At 40.1% G+C, this 23784-nt stretch overlaps 1 protein-coding gene across 1 annotated transcript in view; it reads left to right on the top strand.

Annotated features, from left to right (window-relative positions):
* The window catches only part of NELL1 (neural EGFL like 1), a 299408-nt gene that overhangs the window by 29973 nt on the left and 245651 nt on the right, over window positions 1–23784 (top strand). Inside the window, exon 4 of the mRNA XM_019471923.1 lies at window positions 7245–7415. Within this exon, the coding sequence (XP_019327468.1) occupies window positions 7245–7415 (171 nt within the window). The remainder of the gene's footprint in view (window positions 1–7244; window positions 7416–23784) is intronic.

The following is a 23784-nucleotide window of genomic DNA, read 5'->3' as shown; positions in this document are numbered from 1 at the left end:
TTTTTTTTTTTTTTTTTTTTTTTTTTAGACATGTGAAATGGAAACAAAAATGCTTAAGGTCAGTCCTTACAACACATGCCATGAAAATGAATAGCTGCTTTGTACCAGCTCTGACTCAAGCTGTCTTTTAGCTGGCAGGCAGAAGTTGGGGTTACTTTTTTTCTTTATATGATCAAAGAAGAAAGTAAATTTATATTTGGATGACCTTTGCCTAGTTGCAGGTACACAAATGCATATTTTGAGCATCATAAATGCTTAATGCCTGGCAGCTTGCATGCCCAGCTGCCATGTAGAAGATTTGTAGCACAAAAGACAAAATATTTATTATAGAAAATGTCAGTGTGGGGGTTTTTATTGCTAAAAGTTTCAAGCTAGGCTGATATAACATGATTCCCATTGTCTTCAGAGTGGTCTGAATGGAAAAAGAAAGTTGTTTAACTGACTGGATTTAGTTCCTTTTGTTTGAAATGAAAGGATACAAATGTTTCAAAGAATCCTGTTTAGGTAGCCAACAGCACAGTGAAGTTGAACTTTCAGGCTTTTACTTGAGAGACTTGAAAGAATTTAGTATTAAGTTTTGGCTTATTTTGGATTTGCTTGTATAGGAGGAATGCTTTTGGAACGCAGTAGGTGATGATAGAGTCTTTGTGCAACATATGGGATTCAGCTTTTGCATTTTCTTTTGTAGAAAGTTAATCTGATTTTTCAGCAAGATACCTTCATTGTCACAGATGATCCTTCTTCTATTCACGACACCTTTTGTGCTACCTGACGTCAGTCTGGTTTTGCTTATAAGCCTTCGTGATATCAGTATGTAATCTCTGCCACAGTAGTAAGTCTTTAATGCCACCTAAGTGAAGATTTGCCACGTATGGTTTTGCTGTGCAGCCTCTCAATCTGCCCATATTTAAACTAGCTGTAGCAAGTAGCTTTGTATGGTTTGTAGGTATGCATATGTAGCGGAGGGCTGGCTCTGTACACTTGAACGTGTGAGCATTTCTTCAAAATCCAGTGTCTGACAATGCGTAATGCTTCAGAGCTTGGGATCTTACCCCGTCACGTTACAGTAACTAGGGTAAAAGAACACTGCCTGTGGAAGCGACTGAAATACTTGCCTTGACAGCTGTAACTTGTTCTAGTTTTGCATCCATACAGAACCGTGGTGACAACTGCAAGGTGAATGTTTACTTTTGTTTGAAGTCAGATGCCTCTCTTCTTTCAGAGGCACTGCTTTTGCTCTATAAGGCTTCATTGACAGTGGCGATGGTCTTGGGCATATGCCTGCCAGCTTATCTGCAGCGTGATGTACCCAGTGCATGCTCTTGGCCTGACTTGCTTTGCACTGGGGAGCGTTAGAACAAGATCTCCGTTTCTTTTATGTCCCTGTTCAGGCTGAGCCACTTGGCAGCACAACCGAAATAACCATGTGCTGTGTGTACCACTGTGCACACAGACTCAATCAGTGGTAAGGAACAGCGAAAGGCCAGAAGTGTAATGATCTGTGATTCATCACAGAATCTCTGTAGATTGAAAATCCCGAAATCTGCGTGATAATGGATGCAGATTCGTTGGCTGTTTGTCTCTGAATACATCAAGAAGTGTTTCTGCGAAGATGCCAAAGCACAGTCTTGCCTGAAGCCATTTTTATCATTAAACATCATTAAATGTTCTGATACTCTGCTTGGCACGATGCTATTGTGAAATGAAAAAGCTATGTGCCCAAACATGTCCAAATAGGCAAATCTGTGCAGAAGCTTCCTGAACTTCTAGCTGATGACATCAAATGGGCTGGTCTCTGAACTTTCCTTGAATTTGCTTTGCTATAAAAAAATATAAGAAATTGTGCTTTGACCAGACTGACAGAACTTTCCAGAAGCTTCTGTTCAATAACAGCCTGATTCTTATTATGGCAGTGATTTTTTTTCTAGCAGTTGGGAGACCTAGTATCGTAGCGTTGCTGCAGCATGTGCAAGGTGAATGGTGCTTCCATCCTTGAACTCCTGTGGTTTTGTGACCTTCTCCCACACAATGTTAAGCAGATGCACCAGTGTTTTGACTAGATGGCAACCCCAAGTTTGTACATATTCGCAGGGATGCCATCTGTGCCTGCTGCCTTGCCCTGGGACATCTGTTCAGTAGCTCTAAGAGCATCTGCTATAAGTGCTGGTGCTGCTCCTTGAAAGAGGCTGTGGGGCTTCATTTGGCACTTGATCAGGGATGACGGAAGTTGTAAAGTCAGAATGATAACTCTGCTTTATTTATGTTTGAACGTGATGAAGGGGAAGATTTCCAGAACTGAATGCAAAAAGTAGTTTTGCTTTAGGTCTTGGAGCTCTTATCGGAGCGTTTAATCAGTATTGTGCTTACCAGATGGTGCCCTGTCTTCATTGCGGGATATTTTAGTGTCTTGTGATAGGTGTTAGCTTCGTAAAGATAAGGAAAAAAAAAAAGTGCTGTATACACTAGGGATATTCAGAAGGACATGTATCCCAGAGGTCGTCTTGGGGTTGTATCTTATTTGTAGTCTGTGAGCCCTCCCTCCTTTGGCCGCTTCCACGACCTGACGGCAGTAAAATCTTTGAATGAAACGTGGTGGTGTTTGTCACAGGTTAAGATCGCTGCTGTGGTTGATGTGATGAATAGATGAATGTGTTTCTTTAACGCAGATGGTGGATTAAGGCAACTGACCTTATAGAAATACTTTGCTTTTTCTGCTTCAGGTGTCTTACATGTTCTTATTTAATGTTGATAATGACTTTTCCAATTTTGTTGGTCGTTATATCCACAGCAGCTGTTTCCAACTTAAAGTATACTTTTAGGCACCTTTTTCTCCTGATCTGTAAGTGAAATGAGCTGTCAAATGCGCAGTCAAATATTCACTATGGTTGTGACTAAAAGAAGGGCAGGGGGGTGGCGGTGGGAAGCATTAAACAGAACTGAGTCAGGCTTTATCCTCTCATACAAATATTTGTGCGTGAAGTACATAGGGATTAAAGAAGTTGTCAGAAAGAATTGTAAAGCATCTTGAGTTGATTGTGGAATAGTATTGTCCTGTAAAGCACGTTGCGTGATCTTAAAATATCGCAACTTTTTTGATGTGCATAAAATTAATCTGAATTTAGCAACCTGTTTTTCTCTTACACGTTGGGATTTGAACGAGAGACTGCGGACAGACCTATAAAAAGCATTTGAATTCTATAATCGTATAAAAGAAGCCAGCAGTAGCTTACATGCTTAGCAAATATGGAAATTCTAGTAGTGGGAAAATTTCAGCCAAGGTCATATTGTATTGCTGTTCCATAAACAGCGAGCTTTCTTAATACATGTGTTCTGAGGATTTCATCTGTCAAAATGCATGTTACTTTTGATCACGTCTGCTTAAAAAATATAAAAAAAAAATCCTCATCGAGAAATGACAAATAAAACAAGAAACCATCACTCGGTGCTAATAAGTTGACAAGTAGATTACTGTCTCACATCTCTCCCTTGGAAAAGGTCTTGAGGAGGGTAGCAGGGGGCTAACTGTAGCGGCAAGTTGACACACAGGCTTCATGCAGATGTGACGCAGAAGCAGAACTAGTTGTAATACTCGGGGATCTCCCTTGGGCTTTTGATAAGGATCTCATGGCAACACTGACAGTTCACACTTGCCTACTGATGATACATTTATTCAGGCGGTCCCAGATGCTGCAATCCTTTCAGGAATCCTGACTCATTCTGTTCTATGTTTTCTTCTTCCTCACAAAACACTGGGAAGTACCTACAAAAGACCTGTTAGAGATTAGTTCATTTTCTTGCCTCTTGTACGGTAGCTTCTGTTAGTTTCCCCCCTGTTGTATACCTGTTGGTTTATAGTAGATAAGAACCTGTGCAATGGCATTTCAAGTCAAAGATGAGCTAGATATTAAAAAAAAAAAAAAAATCCATTTATTTTCTCCGGCTTTACTAATTATTTTCTCACAGGTTGATGATTTCTTGCCTAAGCTTATGTTTTTCCACTCATTTGTCTTCCATTCCACAATTTGCAGGTTAGAACTTGAACACAGAGCAGGCGCATTTATTTCCAGGAGCGAATGGCCTTTATGTCATTGCTTTTGAAGAGGCTTTCCTCCAGAGTCTGGTGGGAGGAGGAAAGATAAGATTATGTTGGCTATTGAGAAAGCTATTTGCACATGAATTATATTCTGGTAGAGAAGAGACAACTACATCTTCTGAACTGTGAACACAATAAAGTGTATGTGTAGTCAAGATCTCGATATGAATTTGTGCATCTTTAAAAAAAAAAAAAGTGCGAGAGAAGAGGCTTTCCTCCAGAGTCTGGTGGGAGGAGGAAAGATAAGATTATGTTGGCTATTGAGAAAGCTATTTGCACATGAATTATATTCTGGTAGAGAAGAGACAACTACATCTTCTGAACTGTGAACACAATAAAGTGTATGTGTAGTCAAGATCTCGATATGAATTTGTGCATCTTTAAAAAAAAAAAAAGTGCGAGAGTGTTGGTTTACATTGCCTTGTGTTTTTTAAGTACTTGAGATAGATATATGTTGGGCTAATCCAGCCAGTTTCCGCTCTTGGGATTTTGTTGACTGTTGTTTACTGATGTTTGTCTGAGCATAACTGCTTCTGATTTGCACTTGTTGAAGAGTGGTGAAAAATTGGTGCAGAATTTGTCTGCTGTCATCCTCCTTTCCTGTCACTCAGGAGGTAAACCATGGTGTTTTATACAGTCCTGTGGCACTTAGCAGTGCATTAGGTGTACCTATATAAAAATGTTAGTACTGGCTTTTACGGTAAATTTTAACTAGTCACTTCTGTATTATATAAATTAGTCAGGAGCTTGACAACGAACTCGGTGCGTAAGCAACAAGCTGTTTTTAGTCCTGAAGTAACTATTGACACTAAAGCTTGTCAGATGAGAAACTGCGTTGCTTCGCAATTCCCTATGCTGTTCAAATAATAGAGCAGAGATGTGATTAAGTACAGTATCTGACTGACCTTTCCAGGGCTGGACTGTTGCCGTGTTATTAACAAATAAAACATTGTGTAGTAAGCCATTGTCTCTGTGGCTATGAGAAAAGATGAATGACTGCAGGAAGCGATGTGCTTTCTGCAACAGGAGCTTGTCTTGTTCTCAGGCTCTTAAGCTTCTATGATCAACCATGTAAATATATATATATACACACACACACACACACACAAATACTTTGGGTGTGAGAGGGATACTAGAATGTTATGTAGCTCTCCCTCATTTTTTTTTGAAGTTTTCTGCCTCACTGCTGTTTATCTGAACAAGAGAGAAAGTCTCTTTAATGACTTCCTTTTGTGCTTTGACAGCAGATGGCAATTATGAAACGTTTAACTTTGTGAGTATGACTTCACTGACAGTACTTGTCCTAGTGCTTTCCTGCCTTGAAAGCACCAGCAGCAGTATGTTCTGTATATTGACTGTGCTCTTTACTGAGCATCAAAATGAAATAATAAAAAAATCCTCTCCAGATTTCTGATGAATGTAATCGAGGTATTTTAATGGAGGGTGGTAGTTGTTAATCAACATTCTGCTCTCCTGTTTAGGAAACTCCTGCTTCTCTGCCCTCCTTGTCCATGAAGCAGGCCAGTTCCTTCACAACACCGGCCTTTCTAATTTTTTTCCCACTCTGTACTGCATGTATTTTATTTGTACGTGTGCCTGCTGTGTTTCCATTCTGTTTTGGTTTTGCCTTTATCTGCCTGTGACCGTTTTTACTTTGCCACTTGAGTCTTTGATTCGGGTGACCTGATAATGCTCATATGTTGCATGAGAAAAGTAATGGCAAGGCATTGGCAGGATGGAGCAGGGTTTGAGTTTCTCTTTTGGTCAAGATTTGTTGTCTTGGTGTTCCCCTTCCCGGTCTGTTGCGATCTTTTGCGCAGATTCCCAGCTAGCGTTTTATTTCATAAGTAAGTTCCTCCCAAAGAACTCTGGTTTTCAGTTTTTATGTTCTAAAAAGCCTCCACTTCACTGGTAAGAGCTATTCTTGATGAAGTGCACACACCTCATGTAACGCTTGTGCACACTGGCTTTTAAGGTCTGTGTACAGCCGAGCAGTGTAAAAGGCTTGTGCGAAAATGAAAATCGGCACCTGGATACTTATTTTTTGTGTGTTGCATTTATTTTTGGAAGTGAATTTCACTACTGTGATTTTTTTTTTTTTTAACCCTAAACTAGCACACGTCTTTCAACTGCCATGTTAAATTGGCATTGTCCAGCAGGGAAAAACATGACCCTGTGGAGGCAGACGTGGGTAGGGACCAGCTGGACAACCTAACGTCTGCACTTAGTTGTAGAGTTCTTTCTACTATAAGAGGAGGTGTGTGTCTCCTTTCTATAGCCAGGGCTTCATTTTAGCGGGAAAAAGAGAGCCTTGATTTGATGTGCTGTAAATACTCTGTGTGATCTGAGGTCCGAGAGAAGGCTTCACTATTTACACTGTCAACGTGCTACCACCTGTTAGGGCTAAATTCGCCCTAGAAGAAGAACTGGCTCCTCCCGCCGGCATGAAGCCAGTTAATAGCCGTACTTTGTTAGCTCTCCCGTGACTGTTCTCTGGTGACAACTGTCTGAAGGTTTTGATTGTGTATGCCAGGTGTTGAGACACCTAATCCAGCCAGGAGGTTTTGTTCCCTTGTAAAGCTGAACAATTAGAGCTGTAACAATAAAAGTCAGAAAAGGAGTTAAGCACAATTGCATGTAGGGGAGTCCTAAAAGTAAACAGTTTTTTAAAAAGTGGATTTGCAAATAGTAAATACGAATGTAATGATTGCCTGGCGCTTTCATACCTTAATGGCTTTTTGTTTGTTCGTTGGTAATGATATGTACAGCTCTTTATTTTTGCATTTCCTAAAATCCTATGTTCATACAAAACATTTTGGTGAAAAGAATAAGGATCGTTATTCTTGTAGTTTAACCTCTTCTATGGGTAAAAAGAGGACCTCAATTTCCAGGACTATCAAATGGTGTTTTGAACGTGAGCTGTTTTTGCCTAAATGGTATTGCTATTTTTGTAATGCGCTGAATGTATAGTCTTGTCTCTCCACCTCTTTTAAAAAATAAACTAGTTGCTAATCCATGCTGAGTAACCCCTTTAGATTGTGACCTTCCATGTGGTGTTTGCTTAAAGAAGTCTATGAATTAAGAAGAAAGTGACAGAAGCAATGAATAAACCAAAAAATGGAACTGATTCTTCTTCATGTTTTAAATACAGCTATTTTGAACTGGAGAGCAGTGGCCTGCGGGATGAGATTAGATATCACTACAGGTTTAATGGGAAGTCAAGAACAGAGGTGTTCCCGTACCGTCTGGCAGATGGACAGTGGCACAAGATTGCCGTGTCACTTAGTGCGTCCCACCTTCTGCTCCACGTGGACTGCAACAGGTAAGAAAATATGTTCAGTAATTTATATTTCTTAAAAAAAATGCTCTCTACTTACACACAGGAATAAAATTGGAAAAGGAGATTTTTTTTTGTTTGTTTTTAAATACCTTATTTAAAAAGCATGGTAAACTGCCACGGGATAACAAAAGGAAAACAAAGCATTAAAAAGAAACGATTCATTGTGGTTATGAACAAATGTGGAAAAGGTTGATTGCTGACTGGGGAGTATTAAATGCATCTCTGTAGTTTAGGCACTAGCTGTTGTTATGTTTGACTGTGATTGCATTTAAGTGTGATAGATTGGTGCGCAGTCTGTTCTGTTGTGAACCGCTCCACTCAGCATACCTGAAGACTTGAAGAATAGATAGATATGTCAGCGGCATTTTAATTTTATTTTAGGAAAACAAGGAATGCACTTTTTACTAATTTTTCCACCCGCTGCCCCACTTGGAAACTTCTGAGAAACCTGGAAGCTTCTTTTTGCATGTCTAGAACTGGTGCTTTTTATTTTCTGAAGGGTATTCTGTCTGTCATTGCGCTTTTTTCCCTTTAAAAGTTGTGAAGACTGCAAGATGGCAGATTGTCAGGATTTCAAGGAATAAAAAGAAGCAAACCTAGACTCTCTCTTCCCTAGAATCTCTCTCCCCTTGGGAATTGATCTCACAACGTATTGAAGACTTCGACTTTTGCTAACTTAGCAGTTGATGAGGAAACTCAGAAAACTTGAAATCGGGACCTTCAAAATAGTCTTTAGGAATGAGGACAATGATCCACTGCTTTTGTGTCTTCTTGCACTGAAATGAATATAAAAAATATCCTTTCCTTTCAGTGAGAAGATGAGCATATGCATTTTGGAATTGTGGCACTTAAATGGATAGAGTGATGGTAGCAGACATTTCTTTTTAAAGTCTTCATTTTGTTCAGGCGTGCAGAATAAAGTTATGTATTATGGGAGTATGCGGTATGGGAACACTTGAAAAAGTGTTAATTTTGACCAAAGTAATTATGAGATACTGTTTCGAGAAGAAAGTTACAACCATTTTCTGCAACTGCATTAACTACTGACAGTAAAAATCTAATCTGAAGGAAGGTTGCTTATTGAATCCTTTTATTTGGACCCTATAAGCAATTAAACGTTTAGAGCAATTTTAATTTCACTGAGGCATGAAATCTACAATTTGTAAAGATCGTCTTCATTTCAGTCATCTGATTTATTTATCTTACCATTATTTGTTTCTGTTATATTATTTCTTTGCTTACAACAGTATACTTTTTTGTTTGTTTATTGACATATTGGGGTTTGGGACAGGTTCTTCATTATCTCCTGGGATTTTTTTTTTTTTTTTGATGAGCAGGAAATGTGGTTTTTAGCAGATTGTTTTGCTGGCTGCCTTCTTGCACACAATGCGAAAGGAAGACAACACAAAAAGCCTGCCTGGTGGAGAAGTCTATCCGGGGACAAGAGAGCTGCACAGAGTCATGGTTGTGACCTGATTTTCTTTACAGCAACAGGCAGTAATAGATAAATACAATTACAGAATGAGCTGTGCTGTCGTATGAGGTGATAAATGTGTATAGTCATCTCCGTCAGGTAGCCCTAAACAGCGCTGATCCATCTAAGGGTTTCCCTTAAGGTGGTACATGTCAAGGCTGCTCCCAGCATAAATCCATACCTAAATGCCTCTATTTGGCTGTGAATTTGTGGTAGTTTATGACAACAACTGTGGAAAAGTAATGGGAATAGTTTTGAAAGCATGACTTGAGGGCAGATCATAGTAGAAGTTTAAATGGAGAGAGAAAAAAAAAAAAAGGAAGTCTTTAAGCCCCTGACTCAGCTGTAGCATCTCTGTTCAGTGAATTAGTGAATTTTGTGAATGTTGGTGTTACAGTTTCCTTTAGTATATCTTAACTCCCTACGTCTTTGCACTCAGAAGAGGACTCAACATCTTGTTCATCTTTGCACTAGCATTTCCTGATGACACTACAATAAATGTCAAAAGATGCGAAAATGAAAAACAAGCCAATGAGGGGTACTTCTGAGCGCTGCTGAAAATCCTGAGCCTTCCTCATGTTAGTGTTAGGAAAGCTGCAGCTGAAAGTACACACAGAATCCAGTGTTGAGAGCTGTAGGCTTTACAGGTAAATGTCACCATTTTAGGCTAGTGTGGTGTCGCTGGCTCTCAGCAGAGTTCAGGATGCCTAATGAGAAGCGATACTTCTGCGGACTTAATTGAACAAGTCAGTCACAGGGAAAGAGAATACGACTGCAGTCAATAGATTCACCTGTCCCACCTCCTGCAGAGATTCGGTGTCATCAGAACAAGAATTTAGCTTGGAACGCACCTATTTAGTTCAAGAAGTTCTGTGCTTTTTACTTACTGTTCTTTCCCCTGTAAAAAAAAAACAAACCACAAAGCAAAGAGGAAAGAAATTGACCAAAAAAATTAAATCTCCTTGGATTCCCACTGGATTTCTTTAAGGGGGTTGCAACATTGCTTCCTTACAGTTACACATGATTTTGCATAAATGCATTACTCCTTCTGTTTAGGGCTACGGTAATATGTTATACATTTGGAAGGCTATTCTGAGTGAGTGATTTGTGAATGCAGTGTTATTAAAGTTAACCTGTATCTGAGGGTGCGTTGAAAGTGTTTGCATTGGGAAAAATATCCAGCCACAACAGAACCTTGCTGCAGGATTCGTATTGATACCCAAAGCTAGTCTCTGGCCTCCAAAAACTGCAGTAGATCAGAAAGCACTGGAGATGAAACTTTTAATTTGTAAACAGATAGTCGAATCGACTTTTATTCTTCCCAGCTTTATCACCCACATAACTCTGATTTGTAAAATTGCTTTGACATTTGGTACCTGATTGTCTTTTGGATTGAATTCAAAGTTGACTTTGTTTTTCAGACCTGGATAGGTTAGGGAAAAGTACTCGAGAACTGGTAAAAGCTTTTAGTGCTTTTAAGAGTCATCTTTAAAACAGTATAATTGTCCCTGTTCTAAAGAGTTGTAATATGGTGGGGGAGGCATACGTATCAAAGGAGGTATATTTGCTCAAGTGCATGTCCTTTTGAAATCAGCTCCTGCTGCATCGTACTTGCTCCTTTTGATGCTCCTTCAAGAACAAGGAGTAAGAATTGTAGCTGAATTTGATGCTAGAGCTTGGAGCTGCTGACACAGGAAGATACATTAGAGTCCAGACTAAAAACCTGTTGAGTGTCACTGGACTCTTCTCGCTGACTTTGAGAGCCTTTGTGCTGGGCCTAGGCGGTAACCTCTAGCCAGGGATACATCTCAGACAACTGGCATAATAAGCAGCGGGTGTACTTGCTGACGTGCTTTTAACATTCTAGTAAGGTTCAGAAAGCTTAGAAAAATGAAAAGACCATATTAATTATGAATGTACAACGGATGCACAAGTAAAACTTGTGCTGGAAGTAACATGGAAATTAAGTACGCTGCTGTTAATTTCCTTGTGTCTCCGATGCTGAGTCCACTAGTGGCGAACAAATCTTGTTTCAAAATATTGGTTACGTATAGGATGTGTGCTCCCCTACTCTAGGAAAAGGGGGTTGTCAAGGGCTTTCTGGTGAGTGTTTTGGTTAAGCTAGAGCAACTGTGTCATTGTCAGAGGGTCCTTAAATAACCTGTGGCACTAAAGGGTTAATATATAATGAAATAAACTCTGCCATGCACCTTCCCAAATTTGGCCTCTTCAGGGAGTAGAAGTAAAGGATCCTGCTGTACATACCTGCGTTGTCAGGAGATTTGCAAGCCCAGGAGGCTGCCGTAGTCCTACGAGAGCTGGCATTTGTCTTCGCTTTACTGGGAATTAGTTTCAGCTGTAGAGCCTGTGATGTTGCCCGTGGTACCTGACTGTCCGCTGCAATGTTTGCCCCCTACAACAGTGACAACGCAGAAAAATGTTACATCTAGTAGTGCTAAGAGAAGAGCGAGGGAATTGCACGGAGCCAACAATTTAAGAGGTGGTAGGTACTGTATCAAAATGTATTTATTGACAATTTATTTAAGAAATAAAAATTCCAAATTGTTCGCAGTGTGTCTAATTAATCTGGGGAGGTAAGCTCAAAAGGTGCTTGCTTTGTATTTTTATTGGTTTATTTCTCATCAGCCATATTGCTACAAAGGTACTCACCTGTTCAGACGGTATCAGTATTCCTTTACTTGAACTCTGCAGAAGTGAAAGGGAGAAAGGCACTTTCCAGTGAAAATTAATGCTTTCCAATGAAAATATGTGCTGGAGTGCCTTTTACTATGAATACAGCCTGTGGTTTTGATGGATACTCTTAGCTGTTTGATGGAGGGTGTTGGTAAGAGCATAAGAGAATAGATTATAAAACTGGAGCAGGCTAGGAAGTAGTCTCCAACTGAAAAAACATGTTGTCTGCTTCTTTTATGTTTCTCCTGATAGAACAGCGCATGAGGGAATAAAAAATGCATGAGCAGTGAGAACTTTTTAATTGGAAAAATAAATAAATTAAAGCAACATAATCCAAATATGGGAATCCAAGACCTCTGAGTTCTTATAAATAAGATATTCTGGCTGCCAACCTGAGGTTTTCAACTTATTTAAACAAAGTCCTATGACTTTAATTAAAATGTAATAAATTTAAAGAATGTTAAAGGATGTATTTAAAAGAGGGATTCGCTGCTTTACTTGCTGTAAAGCACTTTCTCCTGAGGGAGAAGATGGCATGGTGGCAGCGTTACGCAGTTAGGTAATTTACTCTCAGCATTTGAATATGATTTTGTGACCCAGATTGCTTCTCTGCTCTTTAAGCTGTAGCAGAAGCTGTCAGAGAAATTGTTACTTGGGTAGAGTGCTATAATTGTGCATTACAGGTGCACCCAACTTCAGATCTGTGGTATTGTGGATTGGAAGTTAATTTTCACCTACCGATTGTCCCTTTTGTTTGACAGAAAGGCTATAAACTTTTTAGTGTAAGAGAGATCTCCAGCTGGCATATCACATCAGCTGCTGTCAGGCCTGTATCATTACAGTTATTGCAGTTAAGCTGCAAGGAAATGTTCAGGATGCATTCAGCATGACTTGAGAAAAGATTTCTTTCTTTTTAAAGACGTTTTTTAGTAGCCAGGGTTTTGCATGGAACGGCAGCAGCAGAATGGTAGTATGGGTGTGGCCGAAGACTGGATGATGATAGGTCTTAACCCAGTCCCTAATTATGATGAAAATTAATTTTTTTCACCCTAGAAAAATCAGTTGAACTTTTTTTGTGTACTGCATTGATAGAAATGGGAGAAGGCCATGAGTATTTATGAAAGTGCTGAAAAAGTACTACAGAAAACAAATGATAACAATCCGTACCTGTGCCTGCCTGTCTTAGCTCCTTTGACCACCCCTAGAAGGCAGCAACCGCTTGTACAGGTACCTGGGGTGCTGTGCTGCAGCAGAGGGGCCTCACATAGCCCCTGCTCAGAGTGGAGCCTGCATCTGCTTCGGTTTCTTTCCAGAGTTGATCCAGGTCCTGATGCCAGTTCCAGAGGAGTAGAAGTCAGCCTCCGGGGGTTCGGTTAAGGGTCTTGTGGCAGTCCCCTGAGGTTTAGGGACCTGCGGAGCCAGAGTTTGGTAGCTGCAAAGCCCAACTACTGCTGAATATAGACTTAACAGTGGTTTTTTTTTTCCTTTTTTTTCCTAATTTAGAACTGGGGACTTGCGGTGCTTTCTGGTGAATTGAAAATGTTGACAGACAGGTTGATGACTTCAACAGGGCAGGAATAATGTGTTACGCTTTACCATTGGCATCTTGCATTCATTGTATTTGTATGCTATGGGTGTGTCAGAGAGAGGATGGATAATGGTAGAGGAAATAATCTTAAATCAAGACCGGCAAGCCTCAAATTATTTAGTCATTTCCTAAAGTGTGTGAATAGGTGTATTATCCCATTCTCAAGTATTTTTTACATTGGTCCAACATACATTTAGACTTTTTCTTTTAATGTCAAAGCAATAAACCCTTGGATTGGGGTGATTACTTCCAAGAGCAGTCTCTGAAAATTTAGCCTGCATAGTTTGAAATGTATCCGGATATTTGTTTCTGTGGAATTTTTTCAGGGGAAATCTCCTGTTACTTGGTTCTATTTTCTTTTCATTTGTTGAAGTGCTGATGGGGGTCATATGGACAGAGAGGCGATCATGGTAATTTGAGAACCAACCAGATAGAGCAAATGTTTTGAGTTTTTTCCTTTCGGATTATAAAAACAATTGTCTTGCTCCAGTCAGGCAGATTAACTGAGATCCAAAACATAAATGAACTCTTCCGTTTGAAGTGGTTAGCTAAACTCTGGAGTTTAGAACTGGAAGTCACATAGGGTAATCCTGGAGCTGAATTGAAAAATGGAAGTATAATTTTAGTTAAATACTTTTATAAACACGCTGGACCTTTGCCAAAGAGCAGATGAGAACCCCCCTGAACTGTTCAGAAGCTGACTTGAGATCTGAGTCTCCATATAGCAAATAGTACAGAGTCTTTCCAAATGATCTGAAACTTCCCGAGTGCTGTGGGGTGTGAGAAGGCGACTGAGCGAACAGGACTGAGACTGCTGAAGTCTGTGAAACCAGCCCAGAGTTTTATGAAGTGGTTTAGTACCTGGGGAGTCTTTCTTTGACAATTTAGAACAGCGATAATTTCCAAAAGGTAATTCTTTTTAGAAATCCAATCTTGTCAAAATCCTCAGGTTGACTGCAGGGAGGTGGAGACTGCTTGACTGCATTTATTACTACCCAAAACCTGACAGTCCCCATCATTGCACCACTTAGTGACAGAGTAAACTGACAACACTCTTAACGGCAGACAGTGGTGCAGGAGCAGTCACGTTCGTTCCTTGGGTGTGGGGAGCTGGGGGCATGTGGGGTGTTCAGAGGTGGAAGGTGTCAAGGCTTGGAAACGCTGTGAGTGTGGCTGTCAAGGCTTGGAAACGCTGTCACTGTGGCTGTCACGGCTCTCAGGTGGTGGCACGGATCTTGCTGCAGCAGCGGTGTAGGGTCTTCCCTCACTTCACACGTCACACAGAGCCACTTGGCATATTCGCAGACTTCCCTGTGCGTGGGAGAGCTCTATCCAGGCCTCCACTATGTTTGGATGGTCCTGCAGCGTGTAAAGGGGTCAAGCGGGCTCAGCACTGAGTGTGGGGACAACCGAGTTTGTGGTTCTGTGCTGTGGATGAGAGCTGCTTTGCAAATGTGCTAATTGAGAGAATGGCAAAGGCAGTCCAGTCTCATGTTTCAGGAGGTGAGGCATTTCTGGGAGTTGAGGAAGTACTCCATTTCTGCACAGATAAGTGTTTAGTGAGCTGGTTGGTGCGTTTTTTGGTTTTGGTGGGTTTTTTAATTTTTTTTTTTTTTAAAATCAGATATTGGCCACTGCTTCTAGTTTAAATATTTTAAGATATGAAGAGGGGTTTTTTAATTTTTTTTTTTTTAAATCAGATATTGGCCACTGCTTCTAGTTTAAATATTTTAATGATATGAAGAACCATTGTTGTGATCTGTATTACCAATGCATCGAAGGAGCAGTAAGGTGAAAGATGCTAGTTTGATCCTCAGCATAGGAGTAAGGTCACATGCAATTTCCAGTCTTATAACTTGTTTTCACGTCTGAGACCAGTCAGTAATGAAAGAATCAGCGGAAGCTGCATTACTTAATTGAGCTGCAATTTCAGTGGCATTCCCTTCAGCGTGTCAAAAGTGAAAGCAAATAACTGGCACTGTGTCAACTAACGCAACTAGAAGGACTTCCTCAGCCCTAGCTGAATCTTTCTGTGTCACGCCAGCCACTCACCTTAAACTCGACTGAAAGATGTGCTCTGCAGTATCCCTGGGGTGAAATCTTGGCCCCAGTGAAGTCTGCGGTGAAAACTCTCATTGACTTCAGCTGAGCCATGCTTTCACCTCCCGAGCATGTCAGATGTTGTGAGAAATGAGCTCCAAACCCGAGTGCTGTCCCTGGAGAGTGCTTTTCTGTCTGTCTGCCTGGCAGTTTCCATCAAAACTTAATTTTAGAACCGATATAATGGCTTGTTCTATGTTTACTGTATGTTTCATACACCTCCTCAGTCACGGCCAATTAGTTGTTACAGAGAGAGTGCAATGTTATCTTTCAAACCACCAAGGCTAAAATGGGCAGTTGAAAAAATACCACGGGAAAATGGAGATGTGGGTTATCCGATGAACCTGCGGTAAGAACTGAGGAACGTGGAATGAACCGGCCCTCTGTGGGGTTACAGGGACAGTGGCTAATGGGGAGGAGTGGCAGCTCCGGGGGGAGTCGAGCGCCATTGCACAGTGCTGAGACAACACTAATGGGAGGGCTCTGGCAGGAGCGTGGCAGCAAAGGCAGGGTGTTAACAAGCAAAGCCGGTGGTCCTCAGCCTGCGGTTACCTTCAGTCACGAAAGGAAATTGGCTCTGGAATATGGATGAGATTATTTTATGATTATACACAAATCATTTAGTGATGACATGAACCCCTTGATGAGACGATCCTGTGACAAGACACACTGTAAGGCAATTAACTTCTCGGCAGATGATTTTTTGGAGGGGGGAAAGAAACTGTTTAGTAGAGAGCTTGCTTGTGGCTGGCTTCCTTTGAAATTTATGTTTTGTAGCGGTGCAGAAAGGAGTTGGAATCAAAAGCCTGATTCTTCTTGCGGTTGCACCTGTCTTACTGTACTAGGTAAAGCGACTTTGGGGTTGAGAGTAGCATGAGACAGAAAAGAGGAAGGCTGCATAAATTTTGTGAAGAAGGGCTATTTGTAAGCTGTAAGCTTACTGTGCTTCAGGTTCTGCTGTAATTGCCACTTGTGAAGACCCGTGTGCTACAGATCTTGGGCCAGGGACCGGCCTGTCCCTGTATAATGTGGGTAGATGTAATAGAAGCAAAGTTTCAGCACTACCAGTTCTCGCTCAACAAATGTCTTGTGACAAACACCAACAGTAATCTTAGTTCTCCCCCCCGCGCCCGTGACAAAATGGAGATGACATAAGCCATTTAGCCATGGTTTTACCTCTTTGTTCTGGTAGAATTTTATTTTGGGGTTAATTTTGCTGCAAGACTTGAAGTACCAGTGCTGCTTTGTGCCATTATGATGATGCACGTTTTTACCCTCTTGCTTTCTGATGTAAGATAGGCTTAATTGTTTACTTCTTGTTTCATAGATACTTTAATATAGTTTTTTTAATCTCATATCGATCTCACTCTAAGGGCTTCTTGTTTAATTTGTGGGAGAAGAGCTTTTCTTCTTTTCGTATCTTGGAAGAACCCATTGAATTAATTTCTCCTCTTATTTCTGGAATCTGTTTTTAATTGCTCAGTCTTGGTTTACTGATATTTGGCATCTGGGATGTAGTCTGAACATTTGGTTCATCTGAGATGTTGAAATGTGCAATAACCATTTGGGTATCAAACTAGCTGGCTTGATACTGAAAATCCTGTATTTCTGTCTGAAAAATTATGGATAGTGCATGTGCAGTGAAGTGCAAAGTGCTCTGGATACATTACATAGATAAGATACGTAAGATACAGTTGACCTCGTAGTTTGTCATAATTTTTTTTCCACAACTCTTGAAAGTCCTAAGTAAATGGCCAGATTTCTATTTCTGCCTAGAGTCTGACTCAAACTATTTTTCTGGGTTTCTGGCACTTTCAGGAGTGCTATGCTTGTTATATGAAGATGGGTAAACACTGCAGCCTTGTAGACAGGTTGTTAGCCTAGGGCTTAGGCACTCTTAAGACTGCTGTCGTCAGGGACCAATTGTATCTGTTTTGTCATTTGCAAAGTAAAGTTAATAATATGGACCTTGTTTGTAAAGGTGTTTGAATTCACCTCAGGATTTCCAGATGAAAGATACCATACAGGTGTAGTACTCTGAGAAAGGCGGATTTCTGCCCTTCATGGGGCCAGTTGCCATATCATTTAGTGGGTCCAGTCCTCTACTTCGAAATCAATAACAATGATTGGTTTTAGTTTAATGCCCAAGAAATACTGCTAAAATTCGGTAAGTTTGTAGGAAACTGAAAAGCCTAATGTGTTTTGTAAAGAAAGCCCCAGACGGGCAGATAATCTCTCTGTGAATTTACCCTTATTCAATTTATGTGTGGAGAATAAACCCCCAAACTTGACGGTGAAACGTGCTCTTCTAACCATCTTTACTTGCATTTGTTTAATTTCCTCCTGTTTGTTAGAGGGTCTTGAAAGTGAATTTGCATTTCTCTTGAATGAAAAAAAGAGATTGCTTATAGAGTCTTATTTAGATACGCTTTTATTTTTAAATGTAGATTTGTAGTTGGAATAATTAAACTGAAAAGCAGAGTACATTTGCTTTACCTCTGTGATTATATAGGAAAATCAATGAAATCGTTTGGGTGACAGAGTTTGAAGAGAACATAAAAACTGAGCATGCACTCTTGAGTCCTTTACCTAACACATACTATTACTGGACACCTCCTATTTTTTTCCTCCCAGAGCTGAACAGTAACTTTTGATTAAATAGTTGGCAGTTACTATTGTATATTCAAAATTTAATAACAAAAGGCTTCCCTCAAAACCCAAGACTTTAATCTAAATTGCTTTCCTCTGTTAAGTGATTTTGAACTCTATACTATGACAGAGGAGATAGAAAGAAAAATCAAAATTTTCCCCAGGAAGATTATTTTTCTGAAACAGAACACTGGAAATCAAATGAATAATTCAGTTAAAGTTGCTCCAGAACTGAATGCATGTCAAATAATGCATCCTAGCTGTAAACACTATCAAGAAAATCCAGTCACGTTGGTATTGACACATTTTCATTGGGAAGCATATAGAAAACGGGTTGAAAGAGAACTATGTAAAGATAGCCTAGTATTTCTTTTCAAAATCAGTTCTCAATCCCTTCAGAAGAATAGACATAAAGACAAATGCCAATATTGTATCTTAAAGCTGGAAACTGATGCAATCATCAGTTGATGCAATCATCAGTTTCTTTACGCAGTTGGGATTCAGAAAACATGTTGGATAAACTTTTTGAAGTGGCTGGTTATTTTAATACAATGGGCTGTGTTAGGAGGCCTGACATTGCTCTTTCAGATGTACTGAGGTTTTGCAGCCTCAGCTGGAGATGGTAACAATGGTCAAGGTGTTCAACACCTCTGCAAATTAGATTAAGAGAAAGGCTGATGCAAGACATGGGGGAACCTCCCTCCCTCCTCTGACTTTCTATTACAAAAGTTGAGGGTGCTATTTCAAAGACTCTGCCGTGAACAGTGCGTTATTTTGTGTGACTTCTCCATACCCTTCAGTTTATTTAAAGGATCTGAGGATCCAGATGGATGTATACAGGGTAACGGCTGGTTGCAAGAGAACGTCAGTTTTGAGGATCAGGTTTTGAATTGCAAAAATCTGTTTTGATGATTCACCCTGATGTCAGCAAGGGCTCCTGTGCAGTCATTGGAGGGGCCTTCAGAGAGTGATTCATTTATTGTAAGATGAATCACACCCTAGAAACACTTATGTCTCTTCGTTAAATAAGTGAGTCTAGAGGACTAGCTCCACTGTAGGTGTAAACTTTTGAGACACCTAAAATTAGGTGTGATGAATTCAATGCCTGTTTGCTACATGGAAATTTATAGCTTCAAGAGAGGAAGCGTGGCAGCCATATCACGAACAAAAAAGCCTGTTCTTGGATTAATAGAGACCAGAGACTAAGAAATGAGGTTCCTGCCATGCCTTAGCCACAAGAATATGTAGACTGCAGCTATTTGTTTCTTAATTGTGCTACTAATAAAATAATTATCTCTGGTTCATACCTAGTTCGCAAGTTTGAGAAAGCATGTTCCTGTTGTAGTGCCCTACTCATATTTTAGACCTGAAAGAATTTAGAAATTTCATGATTTGCTGTGCTCTTTGTAGTTGTAGTCTCTTTTATTCTTCAGAATTTTAGGCAGTTGCATTTCCTGATCAGTCCATGTTGGCTGATGTATTCTAACGCAAACGGACACAAAGTTTATTTTCATGTTCTACTAAATATTTCAGCTATTTCCAAAATGCTTCTGGCTTGGTAAATATATCTATAAAGTAGACCTGCATCTCCACAAAAGTGGGAATAGTCTCCAAGTGTTAACCTTCGTTTGTTAAAGTTGTGTGTGGGAAATCTTCTTTGCTGCAAGAGACAATTCCCTGTCACGTTTTTTCCAGAGGGAATATGGCCCATTGCATGAGGCAGTTACACCTCAGTCATGCCCAGTCTAACGGCTTAGACCTTGGGCAATGTCCCTCCCTGACTCAGTCTTTGTGATCTTGGTTAACCCGTTAGTCTTTCTGTGTTTCAGTTTGCACACGTGTAAAATGACAGTGTTTCCCTATTTTACCAGAAGGTTATAAAGATGATAAAAATGATTTTAGATTGAGTGCGTGGAAGGGAACTGTCTCCTTGTCCAACAGAGCTTGATTTCTAGAGAGGGTCTTCCTCTATGCAGAGAAAGGTGTGTGTACGTGTATTTGCATGCAAATATTTTAGATATACTTCCTTTCAGGAATCCACCGATTAGTTAATAGATTTTCTGTTTTCTGTATATGGTATTCATTGTGTCACAGACGTCTGCTTGGAATGTGTCCTTGAAAAAGGTGTTTCTGAGGACTGCGTAAGAATACTTAATAAACCAAAGTGTGCGGATAGGGTAGAGATAGGGATACAAAACACAAGGCTATCATGGGTTTTTGTCAGTTAACAGGTGTTTTTCTTACTACGTTTAGCTAAATGGATCAGTGGTTAGTGAATGTATTCTGAGCGTGAAAATTTCAAGAAAGAAGGATTGGTTCACAGTTGTATTACTCCAGGTTTATGGTTTAGCTCCTTTTGAAATATGTCAGCATAAAGTAGGGGCAAATCAAGCTTTCTCTTGGAAAGTGAATGCAGTAATCATAAATCTGAAAGTCTGAAGTATGGAGTAGAGCTTCCATTAACCTGGAGACCTGGGTCTCCTTATGCTGGAGGGGCTATTCAGTCTGCAGTAATTTTAGAGACCACAGTTCCCTGGAGTCCTCTTTCTAAGCATTCCTGTTCTCGTGAAGTGTATTGCGCATTTCTCTGTGTGGGTATCAAAGCCAAATGTATTGGAAACTGATCTCCAAGGAGCTCTAGACCAGTACTTCAAAAACTGCAAGTGTAGTAGATATAATTTAGCTATTCATATGCCAAATACAAAGTATTGGTCAAGCGTGGATAAAGCCATAGAAGGTGACACGCCTCAGCCTAGAAAATCAAGCAAGGGAATGAGAATGACGTGGAAGCTTAATGTAGCTGTAAAAAAAGAAGGATCCTTTTGTGTCTATTCAACAACAGTAGTTTTTCAGCCTGAAAAACACCTTTCTGCTTCCAAAAGAAAACCAATACAGGAAGGGGAGCAGAGCAAGGGTTTTTCCCACTTCACAAGCAATAGTTACAAGAGAATTTCACCTTTTAAGTAGTAACTTATCTCATTACATTTTGAGATATGTTACAAAATGTTCGTGCTTTATGGGTTTGTCTAAGTGTAGAAACCCCCTGAAAAATCGCCTGCATAATCACTAATATTTGATAGATTTGTAAGTGGCGTATGTATGTGGGTAATCCTAATGTCTGGGTGAAACCCTATTCCCAGCTACTTACGCAAGTGCCACCTTAATCACTTTGTATGGACAGGGTGTCTTCAATACCCACGAAGTCTCTCTCCTCAAAAACCAGCTCTAGGAATGCTGCATTGCTTACAGTGTTCTTGCGACTTTGTTGTGGTTTAACCTCAGTCGGCAACTGAGCACCACACAGCCGCTCGGATGGGGGAGAGAATCGGAAGGGTAAAAGTGAGAAAACTTGTGGGTTGAGATAAGAACAGTTTAATATAATAATTGAAATAAAATAATAATAACAACAACAATAGTAATGTAGAAGTAGTAATAATAATAATATACAGAGCAAGTGATGCACAGTGCAATTGCTCACCACCTTCCGACCGATGTCCCCGAGCAGCGGCCCCCCCGGCCAGCTCCCCCCAGTTTATGTACTGAGCATGACGTCCCATGGTGTGGAATGTCCCTTTGGCCAGTTGGGGTCAGCTGTCCTGGCTGTGCCCCCTCCCAGCTTCTTGTGCACCTCCAGCCTTCTCAGTCGGTAGAGCATGGGAAGCTGAAAAGTCCTTGGCTAGTGTAAGCATTACCTAGCAACAACTAAAACATCGGTGTGTTATCAACTTTGTTCTGGTCCTAAATCCAAAACACAGCGCTGTACCAGCTACTAGGAAGGAAATTAACTCTATCCGTGCCCGACACCAGGACAGACTTAAAACATGAACCTGGCAGCCAGGAGACATGCCCCGTTCCTGGCTTTACTCCATCTGTACATAAGTCAGCACTGCTGGCTATCAGCTGCCAATGCGTGTGGGTGGTGAAACTCCATTCACTGATATTTGAAAACATTTGTTTTTATCTTTATTAAATCCACTGATTGAGAGTTAGTAATGCTGTCATGTTTCTTTGCTCATATTGATTCAAAAGCTTCTTCCATGTAGTTCCAGTTTTTCTTTGTGTAGCTGTTTTACCTTTGTGTAGCAGCTTCCAGTCTTGCTGGAAAAGTCCCTTGGATTTTTTTGCATCACTCTCCCTTTTTGTCAGGAGTTGCAGGACTCTTGTTTGTTTGTGCGTTTGTTTTTTATTCAGGTTTAATTCTTCTTCATTAGAGAAGTAGTATATGGTGAACCGTGTTCCTTTTTTTTTTTTTTTTTTTTGACTGTTACGAATTCAGATGTGCTTTTTGACCTTTTCATTTCCCAGGAGCATAGAGGGGATTATAGCGATAGCGATAAGCTATGTGTATGCTTGCTGGGGCTTTTTTGCTGATGTTTAACAGTAAGCAGTAATAAAGTACGCTCACGTTGTTCGCAAGCCAAATAGTGTCAACCCAAACGTCTTTTTACATAGGAAGATAAGCAAGGACTGATCTACATCTCATGCCTTCTCTTGAATCCTAAGCCTGTTGCTCCATGGGCGGATCCATGGAGAAGAAAACCAACCAGACTCTTAGAGATATATGGAACAAGGCACAAACCAACTTTTAATTAATCCCTTAATTTAAGGTAAATACCTGCTTCAGAATTGGAATTGGAGTAGAACAGTAGAGGAATAAGGGGAATCCTGAGCATGTGTCTTATGAATGGCACTTTCTGAAGAGACTCTGGAAGGAAGGTCGCTGCAGTCTTTTCCACATAGGTTGAAAGTCTTTATTAAATCATCAGAAAAGACAAGATAAACCACTTTAACCTGTCTCCGATTTGTCTTCCTTACTTGCTGTTGTTGTCAGTTAGGTTTTGGGTTTTTTTGGATGCAATTGCAGACAGGTATTTTAGAGTTCCTTTATAACCTTTAACTCGGCCAGGTGAATAAAAATCAAATACTCTTCAATAAGCAGTGTTGCTGAACCTGGTCAGCTTTGGGGTTTTATCTGTTAGCAGAAACGGAGTTCTTTATGGAATATTGACTAGTCTTTTTATGAGATTAGGAATTTTCCAGTGAGGACATTATTAACCTAAGTCGTGAATAAAGGTGTGTTATATATCCAAAGAGAAACTTATACTATGATAGTGTAATTCAGTGATTGGTTTTCTCAAGGAGCATGTCGTTTCTTTGTTCCTCGTTCAGCATTTTGCAGCAGTTTTGCATTTGAGTAGTCTTCAATTTTGCATGAGGTGTGGCAGAAGGGGTCTACTTACACTTTAAAATATTGATAGAGATGGTGCATGCAAAATTCCTGTAATTCTCAAAGTATGGTTTAAAAGAATATCGTCTTGTTTTGCTGTTTGAACAGGTAAAACAGCTCAGCATGGTAATTTTATAGATAGTGAGAAGTAATTAACTAGTAGAGGCAGAAATTTCCTAGAGCTTTGAATGTATCATGTTGATGAAATGTGATGAGTTAGGGCTGAGGATAATTTTAATAAACTTGAGCAATAAAATAATGAGTATTAGAAGAAGTCTTCTGACTCCTGTACTCACATTCTTAAGCTGGAATTTTCGTGTAACTATTTTGTTCTTAGGTTTGAGATTTTTGCTGTTGTTTCTTTTTAAGGAAATAGTAATTTTGCCTCTAGTTTAGATTGCTTCCATTTGCCTTTTTAGATTGCTTCCATTTGGTTTTGACAAATGGTTTTCTTCTTTTCTGAATAAGCAAAAGTGGGTGGATTATATGACTCTGTACTTTGACATAACAAACTTCATAGAGCTTTCTTGAAGTTCTTTAGTACTGGGAGGTTATTCTAGGCCTCTGCAAATGTATGGATTTTCCAATAATGTGGTATGGTGGGTTGACCCTGGCTGGA

The sequence above is a fragment of the Aptenodytes forsteri genome, unplaced genomic scaffold (assembly GCF_000699145.1).
Source record: "Aptenodytes forsteri isolate BGI_AS27 unplaced genomic scaffold, ASM69914v1 Scaffold418, whole genome shotgun sequence".
Classification (NCBI taxonomy): domain Eukaryota; kingdom Metazoa; phylum Chordata; class Aves; order Sphenisciformes; family Spheniscidae; genus Aptenodytes; species Aptenodytes forsteri.
The sequence above is the reverse complement of the archived record's forward strand: the minus strand, read 5'-3'. Positions and strand labels throughout refer to the sequence as shown.